Here is a 20939-nt window from a genome sequence, read left to right on the forward strand (position 1 = left end):
TTCGGCCTGCGATTGATCTAGAAACTGTATTTTGTTTCTTAGACTTCCAAGAAACCAATGAATCACCAAGGAAAACACAAAAACCTGTAATGGATCTTCTAGAATCCGGGCAAGCGCCAATCTGCATCTACAAAAGCCTTTAGGTACGGTGAAGTGTTTGATGGAAAAAATAGTCCTTGACCTGCCGTACCTTTAATGTGCGAATGATTCTATATGCTGCCTACAAATGAGGCTTCCTAGGCTTAGACATGAATTGACTCAGTACGTGCACGAGTAAGTGATGTACGGCCTAGTTATTGTCGAGAATAACGACCTACCTATCGGCCTTCTATATATTCCGGCATCATGTAATAACTCACCATCATCTTTACTCAATTTTATACTAGCTTCCATGGGAGTTCTAGCAGGTTTGCAACCAAGCATTCTGCATCATGAACAATTTCAAGGGCATATTTTCTCGACACAAAGAAATACCCTTAAATGATCTGCAACCTCTAACCCCCGAGAAAATATTTCCATGCCCAAGTCTTTCAGCTTGAAATGTTTGTCCAAAAATACTTTGAGATCTTCCACAGCCTTAGGGTCATTACTACCAATGAGAATATCATCAACATAAACTAGAAGAGCAATGAACATCTTACCATCTTGTTTGATGAATAAAGAATAATCGGCTTTGGATTGAACAAAACCATGTTGCAATAAAGTGGATGAAAACTTGGAGAACCACTGCCTTGAAGCTTGCTTAAGGCCATACAGTGACTTATGCAACTTGCAAACCAATTCCCTTTTTGACTCCCCCTTGCCATCCAACTCCCTTTTACAATCCAACAACTCCCCCTTGCTGTGCAAACCAGGAGGAAGAGACATGTAGACTTCCTCATGTAGATCACCATTTAAGAAGGCATTATTCACATCTAATTGGTGAAGAACCCAACCTTGCACAGCAGCCAATGCCAAGAACAGTTTGAAAGTGACCATTTTAGCCACAGGAGAGAAAGTCTCAGTACCTTGAGAGTGCGTGTCTCTATAACCATATGAGACACGCACTCTCTATTTACCAGAAGACTTGTCTATCTATTTACCTCATGACATTGTTGATGCTCCTATTTTACATCCTGATCCTCTTCCTTCACCCTTACCTACTGTTTCAGCTCCCTCTCTAAGAAGGTCCACTAGAGTGTCCAAACCTCCTCCTTATCTTCAATCCTATCAGTGCAGTACAATTTCTACTAGATATCCCATTGCTAATTTTGTTTCTTCTCAACTTCTATCTCCTAGTTATTCTCACTTCCGCAATAGTATCTGCGCCTCAAGGAACCTCGGTTTATCATCAAGTTTGGTGATCCTAATTGGGAGGTGCTATGGCAACTGAAATTGATGCACTAGAACGAATCATACATGGTACGTAGTTCCTTTACTGCAAATAAAAGAAATTTGTTGGTTGTAAGTGGGTGTTTAGGATTAAGTACAAAGTGATGGTAGCATAGAAAGGTACAAGGCAAGCCTTGTTGCCAAGGGTTATACACAACAAGAGGGGTTAGACTATCTTGAGACTTTCTCTCTGTGGCTAAAATGGTCCTTGTCAAGCGTTCTTGGCGTGGCCGTGCAAGGTTGGGTTCTTCACCAATTAGATGTGAATAATGCCTTCTTAAATGGTGATCTACATGAGGAAGTCTACATGTCTCTTCCTCTGGTTTGCACGGCAAGGGAGTTGTTGGATTGTAAAAGGGAGTTGGATGGCAAGGGGAGTCAAAAAGGGAATTGGTTTGCAAGTTGCATAAGTCACGTATGGCCTTAAGCAAGCTTCAAGGCAGTGGTTCTCCAAGTTTTCATCCACTTTATTGCAACATGGTTTTGTTCAATCCAAAGCCGATTATTCTTTATTCATCAAACAAGATGGTAAGATGTTCATTGCTCTTCTAGTTTATGTTGATGATATTCTCATTGGTAGTAATGACCCTGAAATTTTGTGGGAAGATCTCAAAGTATTTTTGGACAAACATTTCAAGCTGAAAGATTTGGGCAATTTGAAATGACTACGGGGTTAGAGGTTGCAAGATCACGAAGGGTATTTCTTTGTGTCGAGAGAAAATATGCCCTTGAAATTGTTCATGATGCGAATGCTTGGTTGCAAACCTGCTAGAACTCCCATGGAAGCTAGTATAAAATTGAGTAAAGATGATGGTGAGTTATTACATGATGCCGGAATATATAGAAGGCTGATAGGTAGAGTTTATTCCCGACAATAACTAGGCCGGACATCACTTACTCGTGCACGGATTGAGTCAATTCATGTCTAAGCCTAGGAAGCCTCATTTGAAGCGGCATATAGAATCATTCGGTACATTAAAGGTACGGCGAGGTCAAGGACTATTTTTTCCATCAAACACTTCTTGCACCTAAAGGCTTTTGCGAATGCTGATTCATACTTGCCGGATTCTAGAAGATCCATTACGGTGTTTTTGTGTTTTCCTTGGTGATTCATTGGTTTCTTGGAAGTCTAAGAAACAAAATACGGTTTCTAGATCAATGAGGAGGCCGAATATAGGTCAATGTTGTGTGTGTGAAGTGACTTGGATTCTATATTTGTTGAAGGATTTGAATGTAAATCATGATAGAGCTGCCTAGTTGTTCAGTGATAGTGAAGTAGCAATTCACATAGGGTCCAACCCTGAGTTCCATTAACGAACAAAACACATATAAATAGATTGTCACATTGTGAGAGATAAGGTGCAAGATGGAATTATAAGATTGATGAATATTAGGATTTGTTCTCTGTTAGAATATTTGTTGACAAAGGCATTGAAATTAAACCACTTTACAACTTTGATTGTCAAGATGGGAATTCTAAATATTCATTCAAGTGGTGTCCATCTTGAGGGGGAGTGTCAAAACTCAAAGAAGAGTGAGATGGTTCGGGCGAAGTTAGATCGAAGTCGGAGGAGAAGCAATGCAATGGTTCGGAGAGCAGAAGTCAGAATTAGAACATAGTGGTTAAACGACTTGTATTTTGTACATAACATAAAACTGTAAGTAGTTTTAATTCATTGTACATAGTTTTAGTGTTGCACGTGATAGAGCACGTGGAAATTAGTTAGAGTGTTAGTTACTTAGCTAAGTTAGTTACTGTAGAAACTAATTCTCTGTTTTGTATATAAAGGACCTGATGTGTAACAGTAAGCTTAATGAAAATCAGTTTCTTCATTTCAACAAAATCTCATAAATAACAAAGTGATTTTAGTTGTGGATACATATGAAATTAGTTCTAGTCTAATCATAATTTGTAATTTTAAGATACAAAAAAATATTATGTCAATGTTGCTTTTATCACAATGATAGGTGTAGGGTCTTGCAGGCCTTTAGTTTGTTTGACCCTTTAATTTCTATGGTGGGCAATTCTTTAAACCTAATCTTACAACATCCAATTAAAATTATCAAGAAAATAACGTTAAAAGGAATCGGTAAGGAACAGCATTTCTTCTCATAATTGATGAAAAAAAAAGATCTAACAATTCAGGAAGATGCATTTTTCACCCTAATAATTCCGAAAATATGCATTTCATATCCTAATAATTGAAGAATAGGACAACATAAGATAAAAGGATAAATTCGTTGTCATAGAAAGCTATCAAAATAATGGAGTTGTTTGATGTTTCTAGACTTTGTCCAAAACAAAATAATAGAGATGCCATTTGATTAAGAACCACATAGCGATCGATCAATATGCCACAGGAATCTTGTAATCTAATTGAGTATAATTCTCGGTCTCCATGATGGTTTACACAGTTCCATTGATTCGCTGTCCTAGTTTTATTGGATGGTTTTATTTCTTGGAACGCTATTCCATAAAGTTTTCAAGGACAAACTTGTAACTTAGTGTCGGTTTGGTAAAAATTATTTTTGTCAATTTATTTTACTATTCAAATTATTTTTGTTATTATTCATAGGTCTCATTATATTTTTTGGTACTATTTATGGATCACTGTACTAATTCAACTAATTTTTACCTTCATTTACAATATTTTCAGCAAAATAAGTGGTAGATATTAATTGGCTTCTTTATCTTCAGTACTTGTTTTTTTTGTAATTTAATTGGTTTTATAGTTTATACAACCTTGTATATATGTGGTAGATATTAGAAAACATATTTATACTTGTTATGTGAGATGTGAGATGTGAGATGTTGCTTCTCATCATGCATGAATAATCCAAATCAAAAATGGACTTCACCTTAGATAGTTAGATTTGCTTTGCCCAACCCTACCATTGTGAAACTACCCTGCTATCTACTTTTGCATACCTTTTATAGTATGAACTTTCCCATAATACAGGGCTGATGCATGGCAAATGTCATTCTTGCAGATATCATGTGCCGTATCTGAACAAAAAATCATTTATATCATACAACAAATACGAAATAGCATAATTTTCAAATTGTATCATATCTATCATTAAAAAACATAAATAGTTGGAGTATATATGCATGTCACATGTGATGTGTGGAATCGTTTAAGGGTTAATTTTGGTTTGCCAAATTATAATTTTGAAAGTGACATTTACTTAATTAAGATCTGTTCTTTCAATATTTTTCTAAAGCATCTGCATACTTTGGCGGAAAAGTTTGTTAAATATTAATCGAATGGACCTCATGTGATTAATTAAGAAGGTATCATGTTTCATGTATATACAGCCAACTGTCCCATAATAAGTGGGTCTCACGTTTTGTGAGCAGCTAGCCGGGGTGAAGTCAGAAATTTTGATTTGGGCGGGGCCAAATTGTGATACTAATATATTAGTTAAGACAAACCTCTACATAACACACACAAAATTAATTTACTAAGAGAATTTATCATCTTCTAAATTTTAATGAGTATATAAAAGTCATGTATTTCTTCTATTAGACATGTGCAAAAATTTATCATTTTCTACGTAGTTTAATTTGTTAAACCTCTTAAATTATATGATTTTAATATAATTTTTTTTTTTTTTTAAGAGCACCATTGAAATGACTCAAAATTTGGGGGGTCAAATTCAATTTTTACATGTTACATTTTTTTAAATGTAAATAATATATATATTATAAAATAATTTTTAAAAATTTTGGGGGGCCAAGCCTGTGTGTGGCTCCGCCACTGGCGGCAAGGTATATATGCCAAAAACACAATATTTTTATGCTCATGTGACTAAGTGAATACATAAATCACCGTATATAGATCGAATTGACATCAAATCACAGGCAAAATCTTTCTTTTCTTTTATATATTCTTTTTTTTTTCCTATAAAGACCTTTAAAAATATTTTGAGGCACCCTAAAGTAGCTAATTTCCAGCAGACCAATTCAATCAAAAATAGTCTGATGCAAAAGCGCCCTTAGAATTTTATTTTTGTGGGTCTAGGCAGAAAGCAACATTGTATTCATCTACAGCCCATGCAAAAAAAGCAAAAGAAACGGTACAAAAGGTCATAACTCATCCTATGCATGCTCGCATTATCTACCATGGAACTTGCAACATGCCTACCACTTGTATAATGTTAAAAACATAGCATCTGTAATATTCCACAATCCGTTTGATTTGGTTCGTCTTTTTTGTCCTCCAGGCTCCTAAACACTGCCGTTTTGCCGCGTATTGTGCTTTCTCACTTTACTCCAATACTTATCTAACACCTGAGGGCTAAAATAATACATCAATTTAAAGTCTTCTTATTGTGTTTCAACTTAGTTTCCAACTTATAATTAGCCTGAATTGAGGAATTCTAACTTTTGCTTTCAATATACACGTAAGAAAAAACAATGGCAACTTCAAAGTCAAGGCCATGGACTTGCTTGCAGCGACTTCAAGAACAAACATGGCCATTCTGTCACTGTAGGCCACGTTTCTTCAGTTTTGGTTTGGGCTTCAGAATTAACAAAAGGGTTCCTTCGGCTTGTGTGCAACTGAAAATGAGGAAAAGAGAGCTGAAACTGTTTAGAAATTGTGTGATCAAAGGGTACGGGTTGGAGGGTCAGGTTGTGAAACACGGTGATAAAATTGGTGGTGATGAAGGGTATCATATCTCGGAGGAGGACATGGGTTTTGTCAAGGCCCTTCGGGAAGCTCAGCCTTATGTTCATTTGCACAGAGGGAGCACCTTTGTTGTGCTGATATCTACAGAAATTGTTTCCAGCCCTAGCTTGGATGCCATGGTCAAGGTACCTCTCTCTTTCTCTCTCTCTGAATTCAATTTGTAATAGAGTGAATTTAGCATATCAGCAAGGTATGTGGTCAAGGAATTACAAATAAGTAGAAATTCGTCGATCATAGTAAGCAGACTAAACCAATTCAACATTTTCTATGCTTGCTTGCTTCTAATTTGTTTAATGTAGCTGCCAATGGCGGAGGTCCACTGAAAAAAACTAGTATCCGCTAGCTTTGCCACCCTCCTCCAATAATACAAAGCAAAAATGTCCCTCTTCTCCTCCCTAGTAACGAAATTCTTTTCTTTCTCCTTCCTGAAAGCGAAATTCTACTTTTAAAGCATTTTATGTTGGGTGGAGCTTGTGTCCAGTGGCACTGCACTGGACACGTTGCGATGTGGATATATTTTCAAGACTGGACATGTGTCCATAACTTAACAAGTCCAATGAAATGACTACTAGACACAACCCAGACCCTTTTATGTTTAGTTTTCATCTTTAAATGAAATAATATGTTAATATATCTTTATCAAAACATAGTTGAAAGTGCACTAACATAAAGGATGGAACAAACTATTTATAAATAATAATAAAAAAACAGAAAAAAAAAAAACTTTAATCTCTATTTGGCTACAACTTAATACCTTACTTTTTATTACTTTTTCAAATTACAAATATATTTTATCACACTTTCAGCAAAAAATTTTTAGTAAAAAGTTAAATAAATTGTTCTCAAACAGACACTTAATATGTGCATGGCTGAACCTATCTTATGCTATGAGCTTATTTTGTTTAGGCCATAATATATATTTTTGGTTTCTAAATTTTAGCATATTAAAATTTCTTGAAATTTAAGACAATTATCTTTAGTCCATACAATCCTTTTGAAAAGAAAAATTTTGTCCCTAAAAGACTAAAAATGATTATTTTTAATCTCTAAAGTGTAAAGTGGAGTGATGGTGTGTCAATTTTTTGTTTGACCATATTATTTAAGAGATTAAAAGTGGTCACTTTAAATTTCAAGGACTAAAATTGTTCATGAACTAAACTTTAGGAACCAAAAATATATTGAAATCTTTTGTTTATTTTCCAAAAATACAGTTGTACCTTGAAGAACGTGATGCTTTAAAAGTTAAATATATTTATTTTGTTTTGAAGTGAACGTAGCTTATAACAAAGGCTAAGCAAATAAAATTTACTTAATTTTTTATATTTTTTGATTGGGTTAGATTCAAACTACACCTAATGTAACAATAAATAATATTACACTACCTAATAAATTGTTTTTTAATTCATATTTTGAAAATATTATTGTTGGACTACATATTCTATATAATCTTAATATGTATACCAATTTTCATGTCAATCGGATATTATTTACTGTTCAATTCATAAACTCATATTTTATGCATTTTTTAAAACTACAAAAGAATAAATTTAAATAATTAATTGATGATATGACGATTAGTCTTTGATTATCTTAAAATTTCGTAAGTATTTAGAATATACAAAGATAATAAAATCTAAAGGTAGATTTATTAAAAGTTGTATCCAATTAAAAAATATTGAGTGTTATAACATTATTTAAAGTTATACGGGTGTAACTTGAATCCGACCCTTTTAATTATTTACTGTTCTCAAATTGCACAATAAATTATACTTGTTTGTCCATGAAATTTAAAAAGTGTGGATTTGGCTCATAAAATTTTAAGATATGAACAATTTGGTTCTTCCATCTATTTTTCTATTTAAGTCACAAACGTAGTGCCAAGGTATCCTATTTCTTAGGGACCAAACAACCACATATTTAAGTGACCAAAACCAAACCGATCCCATTGAGAGAGAGGGATGAAATAGTAGCTTTCAAAAAATTTCATGAACCAAATCTAAACTTTTTAAATTTTTTAAGGATCAAAATAGAACTTACACTAAATTTCAAAAACAAAAGTACCTAAAATATTGAAATCAAAAGTATAATTTTACCTTAATTGTATTATGTCTAAGGTTAAAATTATGGTTCTGTCACTAACGGTTTGAAAACCGTTTAAACAAGTGGTAAAACATCCAAAGAAAATGCTCAAACTAGATTCCTTTCATACATTATATATATATATATATATAGACACACACACACAACTTAAGTGAGAATGGAGATTTGAACCTTAGGCATTTTCGTTAGAGACGTCAGAAAATGCCATATGACCTAAAGTCATCTATGTCTAATTTCATACATTAATAGTGTACATTGAAAGAGTTTTAATTGCAATCTTTCTTCATAACCAATTTACTGAAAATGGGTTCCAATTAATTAAGCTAGTTAAAAAAATATGAGTTGGAACCACATTTACACCCCCACAAAAAAAAAAAGTCACTTTTGTCTTGACTTGATGGTATAAAATAATTATCATAGAGTTGTTTTTTATAATTTGATAGTTACAATCATTGGGGGAGGGGGGTTTCAATCCAAGAGCTCTTAGAAATATTAAGAGGTGCTAAAAATAACAATAAATGTAAAGGCACGGATCTGCCGTTTATCCCCAAAAAAATGTGAAGGTACAGATGGGGCATCTTGAGTTTTTAGTTGGGTTTGGATGCTCTTTTTTTATACAAGATAGAAATTTTACTTTGATCTAAGTGTATATGTATATAAAACTCCCTTATGTAGACTTGAACCCAACCCTTACGCCCCACACCCCACAAGCATTTATATTTGTGAGGTGACCATCATACTAAAAGTGTACGTTAGTGGGTTTGGATACTCTTAAGTTGTGAGAAAAAATATAATATTTAATTTCATGCAGGTAAGATGCTGGGTGGAGAACAATTAGAAAGAAAATTGAAAAGTTGCTGGTTTGCTCCATTTCTAACCGTAGTCTTTGTGCTTGCTCCAAAAAGAAAAACTTTTCCCATTAAACAACTTAAATGATTCATTAAATAAATTATATGACTCAAAGTACATAGGAATGATTCTAATAATCACCACCAAACAGGTTAGAGAAACTTTCTCTCATTCGTAAACTTTATTAAAACACACTTATGTCACTGTCTTACAAAATATTTTTTTAATGAATAAGAGCAACCACATCAGTTTTTTTAAAAGATTCCGTCTATTTTACACAAAAAACCTACTTTTTCTATTTTACACTGTCACTTTTACAAAATCCTCACATCAGTTTGTCTATTATACACGTTTATACAAATAAAATATTCATTCTTGAATCAACACCCAGCCACCGTCAACGCTCAGAGCAGCGGAACCAGCCTCCATCAACAACCCACACAACCACCACCATCAAGCCAGCCTCCATCATCAACCCACCATCAAAATCCCAAAACCACTAATCAAAATCATCAAAACCCACTAATCAAAATCCCAAACCCACTGATCAAAATCATCAAACCCACAAATCAAAACCATCAAAATCCACGAATCAAAATCACAAAACCACCAAACAAAGATTGAGCTACATCAACGATCAGAGCAGTGGCGATCAAAGAACGGCAAGGTGAAAGCAGAGGCAACGCAAGGCGAAACCATCAACGATAAGAGCAGCGGCGAGATGAGGCGAAAGTAACGGCGATCACAGCAGCGGCGATGTGAGGCGAAAGCAATGGCGATCAGATCGTTGATGTAGCGACAGTGATCGTTGATGTAGCAGTGATCGAGGTGAGCAGCGGCGATCGGGGTGAGCAGCAGTGGCACGGCTGTGGCGAGACTTGAGAGAGCAACGGAGATCAATGGAGGAGATTAGCGGAGGATGGATCAGCAATTTAATGGATTCAACAATCCGAGAGAAAAAGAGAGTGAGGTGGAGAGAGAAAAAATTAATAAAATAACTTATACATGTGCTACAGTACCCGTGTATATTTACACAGGTACTGTAGCTCGTTTATGGTTTTGTACATTTTTACACCCATTGATGTGGGTGTTTTTTTGCACAAAATGTGTAAAAGTTATACTTTTTTCTATTTTAGAGGATTTTAGCTTATCTGGTGTGGTTGCATGGGCAATTTTTTAAGGGAAAATCTGCAAATTGTTGGTGCAAATTGTTGGTTAGAATATTTTAAAGAGTTCAAGACATCGTCAAGTCTCATCTTCAATGATGTCTGCCTTGTCCTTTCGGTATGGCCTATTTGGCATGTCCATTTTAATAATTGTGGAATAAATTGTAATAATTAAAAAAATTAAGTCTTAAAACTACATGTAGAGTCAGCCAAACCACATTCTAAGTATCTTTTAATTTGTGATGGCTTATTTGTATTTGTTTTTACTTTACTTAATAAAACAAGTGATTAAAAATACAATTATAACAAAAAAATAAAGCTAAGTTTTTAAAAGTTAGACATAAGATAACATTCAAAATAAGTAAAACAAATTGTTTGGTAGAAAGTTGGAGAAGCAGAAAGGTAGAGAATTATAATGGGAAATAAAAGTTGGAAGATGAAAAATATATAGTATTAATTTTTCTATTGTGTTTGTTTGGTAAAGTGATGAAAAAGTCGGTGAAAAAAAAAGTCATGGACATCAATTTCCTTTGTCATTAGCAATTCATTATCCAAAAAAAAAAAAAATGGAGATGTTGACATGAGAAATTAGGAATAAAGGGTAGATTTTTTTTAGTTTAGTTTTGTTTGGAGAGTGGGAAGTTTTGTAAGTGTATTCCCACTTAATGCCACTCTCACTCTCTTTCCTGCTTTCATCCAATGTGAGACCGCCGACAGACTAATAGGGGAAAAAATTGTATGGATTAGCTGTGGAAAACAAAAACATTCGGCCCCGCTCCTTTTCTTTTCTACCGTTCAATTTAGAAAACTTCAATCACACTTTTCTGTTTTTTTTTTATCCCAAAAAATTATTTTGCTTCCACATAACGCCAATCCAAGCCTCCTGATTTTCAATAAGCAATTACCACTCTTACGAAAAAAGTTGATGACACTGACACCCAAATTTCATATCTTCCTTCTTTTGGGCTGCGTGTGGTCTACTTTAAATATGAGTCAGTCAATATCCACTATCCACTACTGTTTACAAACCTGTAGCTCATGTGATTGAAAAGAAAATTGAAACACTCATTCCTATCAGCTCGTGCAATTATGTTGTTGAAAAAAATATATATATATTGTCAATATAAATTTATACGATTATTATAATAATTATGATGGGAATGAAATTTGGACTTCGTTGATTGAAAATGTGTTAGCACAATCCGAAAAAGTAAAGAAAATTGACATGAAAGGAGAGAGAAGAAATGAAAAAGATGGCTAAAAAGACAAAATAATAGAGCAACTTTAATTATGATTTATGGACATTGGGTCTGGGTCTGGGTCCACTTTTTGAACTGTAATTTTTTTGGTAGAGAGTGACCTTTAATTAATTTGAAGGTAGCTACTAGCTACGTATTGCTAAGCTTAAACTGAGCTATCTAAATTGAAAGGCCCAACCCATTTTATTCTTATCATGGACAATGCCGAAACAAAAACAACACCAAACTGGTCTGGGCCTTGTATTATTGTCGCTAGCCCCTAACTTTCGAGGCTGAGAGTTGAAACAGTTTTAGGCAACTGGGAAAATCCGAACTCAACCAAACAAAAAAGGTTTGGTGATGGCGGCTCAGTCAGACAAACCTCTTTTCTGATTCACTCTGGGTCCCACCGCCACAACTAATCACTATTACCAACCAACCAGTCAGCCATGGCGCTCTCTCTTTGCCACACTTCTTTCTCACCCTACTACGTGCCCTGAGCTTTTCTCTCTCTCTCTCTCATCGAAGCAGAGCCTGTTGTTTCAATGGCAGCTTCGATTTGGAGCTGCTACAGTCCAATCCAAAACCTTCCCATTACAAAAAGCAGGCTTCTTTGGTGTCCTCCTTCCCGTAGCTTCCATTTCAGGACAGAAAGAAGCGAACTTTTGAGGCCGTTGACGCTAGTGGGAGTGAAGGGCAAGAAGGGTATTTCGACGAGGTGCAATGTGCTTGGCAAGCCAGAGAGTGAGACCGAAGAGAACTATAATTCAATGGAGGACGAGCAGTTCGTGCGTTGGTTTCGGGAGGCGTGGCCGTACCTGTGGGCCCACAGGGGTGCCACTTTCGTTGTCATCATTTCCGGTGAAATTGTCGACAGCCCTTTTTTGAATCCCATTCTCAAGGCACGTACTCTATTTTTTGTAAAACTATTTGTTTGGTTAGTGAGAAAATGCAAGAGAAGAATAATTCTAGTATGATTGTTAGCTTTTGTTCCCTAATTAGCAAATTCAAATTAAGCTATGCTTGAACTTTATTGGGTCTTTTGAGAATTGCAATTACAATAAGAATTCTGCATTTGAGTGTTTTTTGAAAAGTGGCAGTCTCTATATGATTAGGTTGTAAAACTTTAAGAGAGAGTGAAAAGTACATGTGTATAGTATCCAAGCAAGGACTAGGAAGTAGGAACTAGTTACACAGATAGACAAATGCATTGTCACTGTGGAAGTAAGTATGTGGCTGAGCTTCCTGAAGGTTCTCCACAAATTTCCTATCTTCCTCCTGGAAGAGTGTAATTTTCACCACAATGTTTCTCATTACCCTCCCACCCGTATCCTTTCACCCCCAAAATTCTTAGTTTTATATTTCCCATTCCCAACTGTAGACAAGCCAAAGAAAGCCGTTCAGTTCTGGAGCTCAAATCAGAAATGGAGAGCCTGGCCTTAAAGTGACAGGTAGACCTGGTTTCTCCATGTTCTTGATATTTCGATAGTTACAATTGGGGAGGGGGGATTTGGAGGTGTCAATTGAGCTACAAGGCATTTGGCCTGGTTTCGTCATGTTCTTGCTGGAAAACTCATTAACCTGTCAGCTAGAAAACACAAAGAAGCCCTCCCACCCTTATGTAGGATTTGATTTTGCGTCTCTGCTACAATGCTTGAAGACTTTTCAAGCTAAAAGTATGATTCTTTGGTTACCATAACTAGTTTATGTCTGTGTACACCTAATATGTTACCCTTCCAAGCTATGCTTATTAACATTATTAGTTGTCTCTGGGTTCACATTTTTATAGCGCAAATATATCTTTATGCAGGATATTGCTTTTCTTCATCATCTCGGGATAAGATTTGTGATTGTTCCCGGGACCCATGTGCAGATTGACAAGCTTTTGGAAGAGAGAGGTCAGCGAGAACCTAGTTGCTTTTGAGCCTTTATGTATCTTATTGTACATGTGCAATTTTGAGCCTCAGGGTCAAAATTTTAAATTGAATGATATCATTCTGTCTTTCAGTTAATCCATTTTCCCATAAAGCCAGTTTATTAAAATTATATATTCTTTACCTGCTTCTGATTTTTGTTTGTTTATTATTTTTTCCCCAGTTAGATGAAATGCTTAGATAGCGCTTGAGCAGGTGTGTAATTCTTGCAGGAACTGAGCCCAAGTATCTTGGTCAATACAGGATAACTGACAAAGAAGCGCTAGCGGCTGCAATGGAAGCAGCGGGGGGGATTCGTATGATGCTTGAGGCAAAACTCTCTCCTGGGCCCTCCATATGTGACATTCGTCGACATGGTGACAGTAGTCGTTGGCATGAAGTTGGTGTTAGTGTTGCCAGTGGCAACTTTCTTGCAGCCAAGGTAAGGATATATACTCTTTATACTATGTCTTCAGAAACCCACATCCAATTCCTTTTCTTTTAAAGAATTGGTGGCCTTTCTGAGCTTCTTTTTTTGGGTTGTGGGTTTTCTGTCATTGCTACTGTATGCTTGTTGGTCTGAGGCTCATTAAATTCATTTACAGAGAAGAGGAGTTGTAAATGGTGTTGATTATGGGGCAACAGGTGAAGTTAAGAAAGTCGATGTTTCTCGCATGCGTGAGAGGCTCGATGCTGGCTGTATAGTTATATTAAGCAACTTGGGCTATTCCAGCTCTGGAGAAGTTTTAAATTGCAAGTAAGCTACATAGCTTTTGATAGGTATCATTGATTATTTCTATTTCTTATCTGTCTTGTTGTATGCTTTTCTTCTACCTGATTCTAGAACATATGAATCTTCATTTCGTTTGCAATTTTATTTGGTTAGGGTCTACGGGTGTTGTCTTGGTAGTTTTGTAATCTTTGTTTGTTTTGGTAGTGAGAATTTGTTCATGTTTATCCCCTGCTTCCCTTGCATGTAAATTATAATGTACCTGAGCCTCATTAACCAGTGTCATCTAATAAGTTGACTGAAGGGTTATCCCCACCAAAAAAAAAAAAAAAATTAAGAAAAGTTTGTTTAGTGATAACAAATTCTTTGTGCTTTTATAAATTTCAGCACATATGAAGTTGCAACGGCTTGTGCATTAGCTATTGGAGCAGACAAGCTTATTTGCATCATAGATGGTCCAATCCTGAATGAAAGTGGGCACCTTATGCGCTTCTTGACTCTTCAAGAGGCAGATATGTTGATCCGTAAACGGGCTCAACAAAGTGAGATAGCTGCTAACTATGTGAAAGCTGTTGGAGTCAATGATTTCACTTCTCCTGGACTCAATAATTCTAATGGGGCGGACCCTTCTCCCCAGAATGGGAAGTTTTTTAGTGAAAGGCAGAATCCAACCTTTCATAATGGTGTTGGTTTTGACAATGGGAATGGACTTTGGACTGGTGAGCAAGGTTTTGCTATCGGAGGTCATGAGCGGCAAAGTCGATTAAATGGTTACCTCTCAGAATTGGCTGCTGCAGCTTTTGTTTGCCGGGTAAGTCCATGATAGACACATTTTCTTTGCATCAACGTCAGTAGTGGTGGATGTTTCCTAAATACTGATTCCCTTATATTTTGTCATTTCTCTTTAACCATAATGTGCACAGAATCTGAGTGGTAACACGTACCTTCCCTTAATATAGGTTATTCTTATTATTAAAAAAAATAAAAAGAAAAAAATAAAAAAGAGAGCCAATGAAATTGCCAATGAGTTGTTCAACTGGCAGTGGCACTTCCTCCTTCCTTAATAATGGGATGGAGAGTGAAGCTGTTCACTGGGTGCATGTGTAACTTTCCAATAAAAGAAATCAAAGTTGATCTTTTTTTTTCTGTACACTGTTGATACGTGGATACTACATATAATTTTCAAAAGGTCCTTAGTCAAATTTTATTTACTTATGTATTTTCCCTGCCTGCTGGGATGAGAAAGGGTGGGGGGGAAGAGGAAGAGCTGGAGGTATTTTCCTCATGCTTCCTTATTCTTCTATTTCTGTTAATACTAAATGTTAGAATAATTTGATCTTTGTCTCAAACGAGAGGGTTGCATTGATACTATCTTGGTGTTTATGTGCCTTGTGAGGTGTTTGGTTTCTCTGAAAAAATAATCCATCATATTCTCAGGTTTTAGAAAGCCCTTCACATGATATGTGCCTCATTTGTTTGAAGTTTCAACTGCTTTTTATGTTGGTGCCTAGGACCCTGCCAACATACTTTTCTGTTTTATTGCCAGGGAGGTGTTCAAAGAGTTCATTTGTTAGATGGTACTAAAGGTGGAGTTTTATTGTTGGAATTGTTTACAAGAGACGGGTTGGGGACTATGGTGGCTAGGTATGACTATCATCTTATGAAAAAAACTTAATATCTGTGACTTATGTGGTGGTTATAAGCTAAAGTATGTGCTCCTTATTGGTAGGCATTCGCTCTCTCTCTCTCTCTCTCTACATAAATATATATTGGAGTTCCATGTCCTTTATTCATTTCTAAAGTGTTGTGTGAATCAGTTAGCTGGTAATTGGTTAGCATCCTAGTGGACTTTCAAATACCATTCCTACAAGTCACCATGTGGCTTATTATTGTGATTTGACTTTGCATATCAACTTATGAGCTTTAGTAGTTTCCTTGTCCTTGGTTAAGTAATTTTGAGGCTTATAACCTTCCCTCACAAGAAGCCCAAGTGGGTTTTGTATCTTTCCTTGCAGACCTGTTGCATTTATTCTTTTCCTTTTTCCTTTGAGCCAATTACCCTTTGAAAGGTAGGTCATTAAACTTTGCTAATAAGTGAACCTGGCTAACCTGTTTTGCTAACTTGCCCTTTTCTTTTCTCGGTCTTTTACCCAACTGCTCCAGTTTTCTTCAATGTAAGAAATCATTTGATGATTAGCCCATATTAAGTTCTGATCATAAGGGGCAGACCCCTTAAAAATAGAATTGGTGGTAAAGGTTTGCTGAAAATTATTCTAAAGTGATAGGTGGTTAGTGGGAGTGCAGAACTTTTATTATCAGAACTTATCTGGTTGACTTTCCTTTATGGTAAGAGCTTACCTCATATCATGTTTTGGTAACTTGTTTGAGTACAAAACAAGAAAAACAAGGTACCTTGGTGAAAACTGAAATTTGAAAATTCCCGCTCTCACTTTGTTTCATTCTTCTATTTATTGTCACTTGAATGAAGACACCCAATTAACCCCAAGAGCTATCTCACCTTTTGCTTTAATAAAGATGTGAAGAAATCTTCAACATCCTCAAAAATATTATATCATCGGTTGAGATGTTTCAACATCTACAAGAAATAAAAATAAAAAATCAGTTGAGATGTTACAACTTTATTGTTCAGCCAGAAACTCCTCATAGTTATCCCATTTCAATTGCTTATATTATTTGTTAGGTACGTGAAGCTTAATGGTTTTACTGTTTTCATTCTCAAGTTTAGCTCTTCAAGACAGTATAGCGCTAAGCAGTTTTAGTGTCGTCTCATGATTCCTACTCAAATGACCTATGAGTAAAATAAATTTAAGAAATAAGGAAGATTGAATCTATTTGCAACAAACTAATCAAAATAGTTATGGAAGATAGATTGTTTGAAGACTACATTTACCTTGAAGTGATCCCTTGTTCAGAAGTTGTACTTGAAATGGCATGGAATCTGCCACTAACTCTATGCGGTTGACATTTGATTGTTAGAATCATGCGATCACGATGCTGATCTATACTTCATCAAGCTGTTCCTCCTCCCATTCACTAACTTGTGCATTAAATTCTATTCTTAGTGACATGTATGAAGGAACCCGCATGGCTATGGTCAAAGATCTCTCTGGAATAAGAGAAATCTTACTACCTTTGGAAGAAGCTGGAACATTGGTTCGCCGGACTGATCAAGAGGTTTGCACCCTTGCCCTTTCATATTTTTGTTCAACAGGTCTGGATATCGTTTGGCAGATGCTCTTACAAATGTTAAAACTCAAAACGGGCCTAATGTTTGGTAGTTTTACTTAAACTGGAATTATTTTTGTTTCACATATTTTGTGTTAATAGCTTCTTGAAGCATTGGATTCATTCATCGTCGTTGAAAGGGAAGGTCAGATCATTGCTTGTGCTGCTCTTTTTCCGTTCTTTGAGGAGAAGTGTGGAGAGGTTGCTGCCATTGCAGTTTCTCCCGATTGTCGTGGACAAGGACAGGGTGACAAATTACTTGGTATGATTTTAAGTATTCCCTTCTTACAGTACTGCTGGAACATCTAGATGTGTATCCATAGAGTGACACGTATTAAAGTATAGGAGGATTTGTGGACAAGGAATTTAGAGTTGTTGAAGAAAGGGTTATGGGTTGTTGTAGGAATTAAAAGATGGCTTGATGAGTTATTTGGTGGCTATTTGGTAGAAGAAAGTATGTTGGCTTCTAGGGTTTTGATAGGTAAAATAAAGAGGTTGATTTGGGGTTTTTTAAGGAAGAAGAAAAAAAGAGAAGGTTTAATGATGTTCAAGGGCTGTATAAACAGTACCCGTGAACACTAACTGAGAGAAAGAAAAGAAGAAGAGAAAATGGAGGAAGAAAAACATTAAGACCAAGGTAACCCAATACTCAATAATTTTATTAATCAACTGTCTGCCTCATTTAAGTACATTGAGTATACATATATATAAAGACCCTTCCTTGTACTAGTAGTAAACTAAAACCTAATAAATTTAATAAGTTGGACCCAAATAAAATAAAATATAAGATACTTTTACCTATCAAAAAAAAATCTAAGATACTTTGAATCTCCTAGAAGATTCAAGACTCAACTAAATTCTTACCCAAAAAAAAAAAAAGACTCAGCTAAATTACCAAAATACCCTTAATTCGCAAGAATTATTGAAATTACAGGTCTGCCCCTGAATATTAAATTGACTGTAACTAATAAAATAAAAACCCAAATAAAAAACTTTTTTTAACCTTAAAAGACTCGTGCTTAGACCTGTATAACCGCATGACTTTTACTTAAATTGGACTTCACAGGTGGACCCCATAAAATAAATCTTGAATAGGCGAATTTGCAAAGTTATAGCAAATTAATCTTCCATGGCTGAGTCACAAGTAGTAATAAAAATGACTTATTGGAATCATTCTTTTTAGAAACCCTTTGGAAGCTTCAGTATATCATAAACATGAGGTGATATTTTGCTCCAAACCAATGTTGTTGGAGATTGACATATAGAGGGGAAAAAATTACTGTAATTGTTCACACGAACTGCTTCTGCCCAATTATATGTCATGTCTAAAGTAGTTTAGCTTCTTTCAGATGCTGCAGTCACATCTCACATCTCACAGAGAATATAAAATACATTATATACTTTTTTTCATGCACTTGATCATTAAATCATAAAACTCTACACAAGTTTCAAGTTGAACTCCAGAAAAAAAAAAAAATATATATATATATATATATAAGAAAATTATATAACTCAAGTTCTGCTTCCGTGTTAGTCTTGTATTGCTTTTTGTTTCTACATTTTTAATGTCTAATCTCCTAGAATCTTCTTCAACCTCTTTTTCTTGGTTTGAGAGAGACGCATCAGGATCCACTTGGTCCGTGAATCCTTTTTCTATTTGATTTATATTTTCTAATTCAAGATTTTTTTTGATACGATAATGTAAAACTTTTTTTTTAATTTCCAGTGATGCTTTTATGTTTATTAACATTTTCGTTTACATTAAAATTAAAAAAAAAAAATAAAAGTAATTTGATTGGTATGACCCATGGTTTAATCTTATATGTATTATAAAGTATCACAAATTCTAGGAAAAACCAAAGTTCTAGATTCGATATAGGATTGGTTCCAGGTTGGTTGTGGTTTCTGCAGGCTCCCCCCCACCCCTCTCTCTTTTCTAAAAATACAAGCTTTGCTGTTTGTGATACTCTTTTCTTTTCCTGCAATTATATAACTGAAGAATAAATACATGCAGATTACGTTGAGAGGAAGGCAGCCTCCCTTGGATTGGAGATGCTTTTTCTGCTTACAACCCGAACTGCAGATTGGTATTTTTGCAACCACCTACTACTTTATATTAATTCCATAAATGTATGCTAATTGTGTCGACTTGCAATGTGTTTGATAAAATATATATAAAAAGCCTGTATGGTTAACGCTGCAGGAGTATTTCTGCTCCTAAACTTGTAGGATACATATTCTTTCTACACACAGATTTTTTGTCGTTAAGTTGATATCATTACATGTACTGGTCCAACTTTGGTTTGTCACTTGATAAATTTCATAATTCTAGGAAAAGCATTGTCATCACTCCTATGTTTTTCTTTTACTTGATTGACAATTCATAGATCTGTTGGTTTTAATCTACTATGTTTATGGGAATATGGTTTTAAGGGAGGGGATTATTTCCTATTATTACTATAATCTGTTTAAGATGCTTCTTAGGGAGAGCTCTGATTATTGATTGTTACAACTCCATTCCTTAGCTTAGAATTGTGCATTTGATAGCCCAGGAAAACACAATTGGAAGATGTCATGTTTACTGGTGTCCCAGCCTGCCATGCAGAAACAACTCTGTTTAGTGCTGAGTTAATTGTAATTACTTCCTAGTTTATGGTATGTTGAAAGGGTAAAATTCTTAATTTTGAAAAATGGATTTCCACCTTTTGTTTTACAGGTTTGTGAGGCGTGGTTTCTCTGAATGTTCATTTGAATCAATACCAGAGAAGAAGAGGAGAAAGATCAATCTATCTCGTAAATCCAAGTATTATATGAAAAAGCTGGTACCTGATACAAGTGGAATTACTGTTGATAGGGCAGTCATTTGAAGTTGCAATACCACAGTTTGGAAAATTATCTAATCTATATTAAGATCAGAAAGTATATCCTAGATGTCTTTCACTTTGCTGCATCAGATTTTTGCAGTTCAGTTTTGTTAGATTAGTCTGCCATCTTGTTGAGGTTTACCAAAAATAGCTACTAGTATTGGATAATACCAGTGTATGGCTGCATTGGAGTTTTGGAGTCATGAGTCTTGTCGTATTTTAAGTAGTGCAAGATATCAGCTTGCTGATGCTTACTTCAAAGCTGGCCAACTTTTTAGATAATATATAGAAAAAGTTGGCTGTAACTGTCTTAATCAGTTATTGCATCCTTCTGAGATAGGATTACTTACAAGTTGGTTTACTTGTGGATGGCACATAACTGTAAGATGCTTTGATGACACAAAAATAATGAATGATATGGTGATTCTGTCTAAAAATGTTTGCTTTATTGTTCATTTGGTAGAAGATTGGATTGTTTTACTCTCTTGGTTGAAGATTGCTGTGTCACTAGTACTAGTAGGCTAAATTATGCATACATCTATGTAACAAAAAGGGTTTGACTTGTAAGGGTTTAACTGTTCCAAAGTATAGTACGTTTGGATTGTGATTTTAAATCTTATGCATAAATAACTTCACGTTTGATGAACACCATTTGATGTGGAACAAATGGCAAATGAACCAAACTATTTATAAACATCTTAGTTAAACTCAGGAAAATACATCTTTATATTCATTTGTTAGGCTTGATTATTAAACAAGCTGGGCTCA

The 20939-nt window shown here is 35.2% G+C and overlaps 1 protein-coding gene across 2 annotated transcripts; it reads left to right on the plus strand.

Annotated features, from left to right (window-relative positions):
* The first annotated feature begins 5776 nt into the window (after nucleotides 1-5776).
* On the plus strand, nucleotides 5777-20608 carry LOC142624618 (putative amino-acid acetyltransferase NAGS1, chloroplastic). 2 transcript variants are annotated; one of them, XM_075798265.1, is made up of 10 exons: nucleotides 5777-6190; nucleotides 13229-13316; nucleotides 13565-13773; nucleotides 13937-14088; nucleotides 14449-14872; nucleotides 15608-15705; nucleotides 17145-17256; nucleotides 17410-17569; nucleotides 19322-19394; nucleotides 20024-20608. In XM_075798265.1, the coding sequence occupies exons 1-10, from the start codon at nucleotides 5792-5794 to the stop codon at nucleotides 20172-20174; spliced, it is 1866 nt and encodes a 621-aa protein (XP_075654380.1). In that variant the 5' UTR covers nucleotides 5777-5791; the 3' UTR covers nucleotides 20175-20608. The 2 variants fall into 2 exon arrangements, with proteins under 2 accessions (XP_075654380.1, XP_075654381.1); XM_075798266.1 differs by lacking the exon at nucleotides 5777-6190 and adding an exon at nucleotides 11757-12320.
* The last annotated feature ends 331 nt before the right edge of the window (nucleotides 20609-20939 follow it).

This window comes from Castanea sativa, chromosome 2, assembly GCF_040712315.1.
Source record: "Castanea sativa cultivar Marrone di Chiusa Pesio chromosome 2, ASM4071231v1".
NCBI lineage: Eukaryota > Viridiplantae > Streptophyta > Magnoliopsida > Fagales > Fagaceae > Castanea > Castanea sativa.

Bases quoted from the DNA above. Each gene is read 5' to 3' on its own strand.
- LOC142624618 (XM_075798265.1), top strand. From the start codon at position 5,792: ATGGCAACTTCAAAGTCAAGGCCATGGACTTGCTTGCAGCGACTTCAA. The intron at 13,317-13,564 runs GTCAGCGAGAAC...TAATTCTTGCAG, and splicing joins CAAGCTTTTGGAAGAGAGAG to GAACTGAGCCCAAGTATCTT. The intron at 14,873-15,607 runs GTAAGTCCATGA...TTTTATTGCCAG, and splicing joins CTGCAGCTTTTGTTTGCCGG to GGAGGTGTTCAAAGAGTTCA.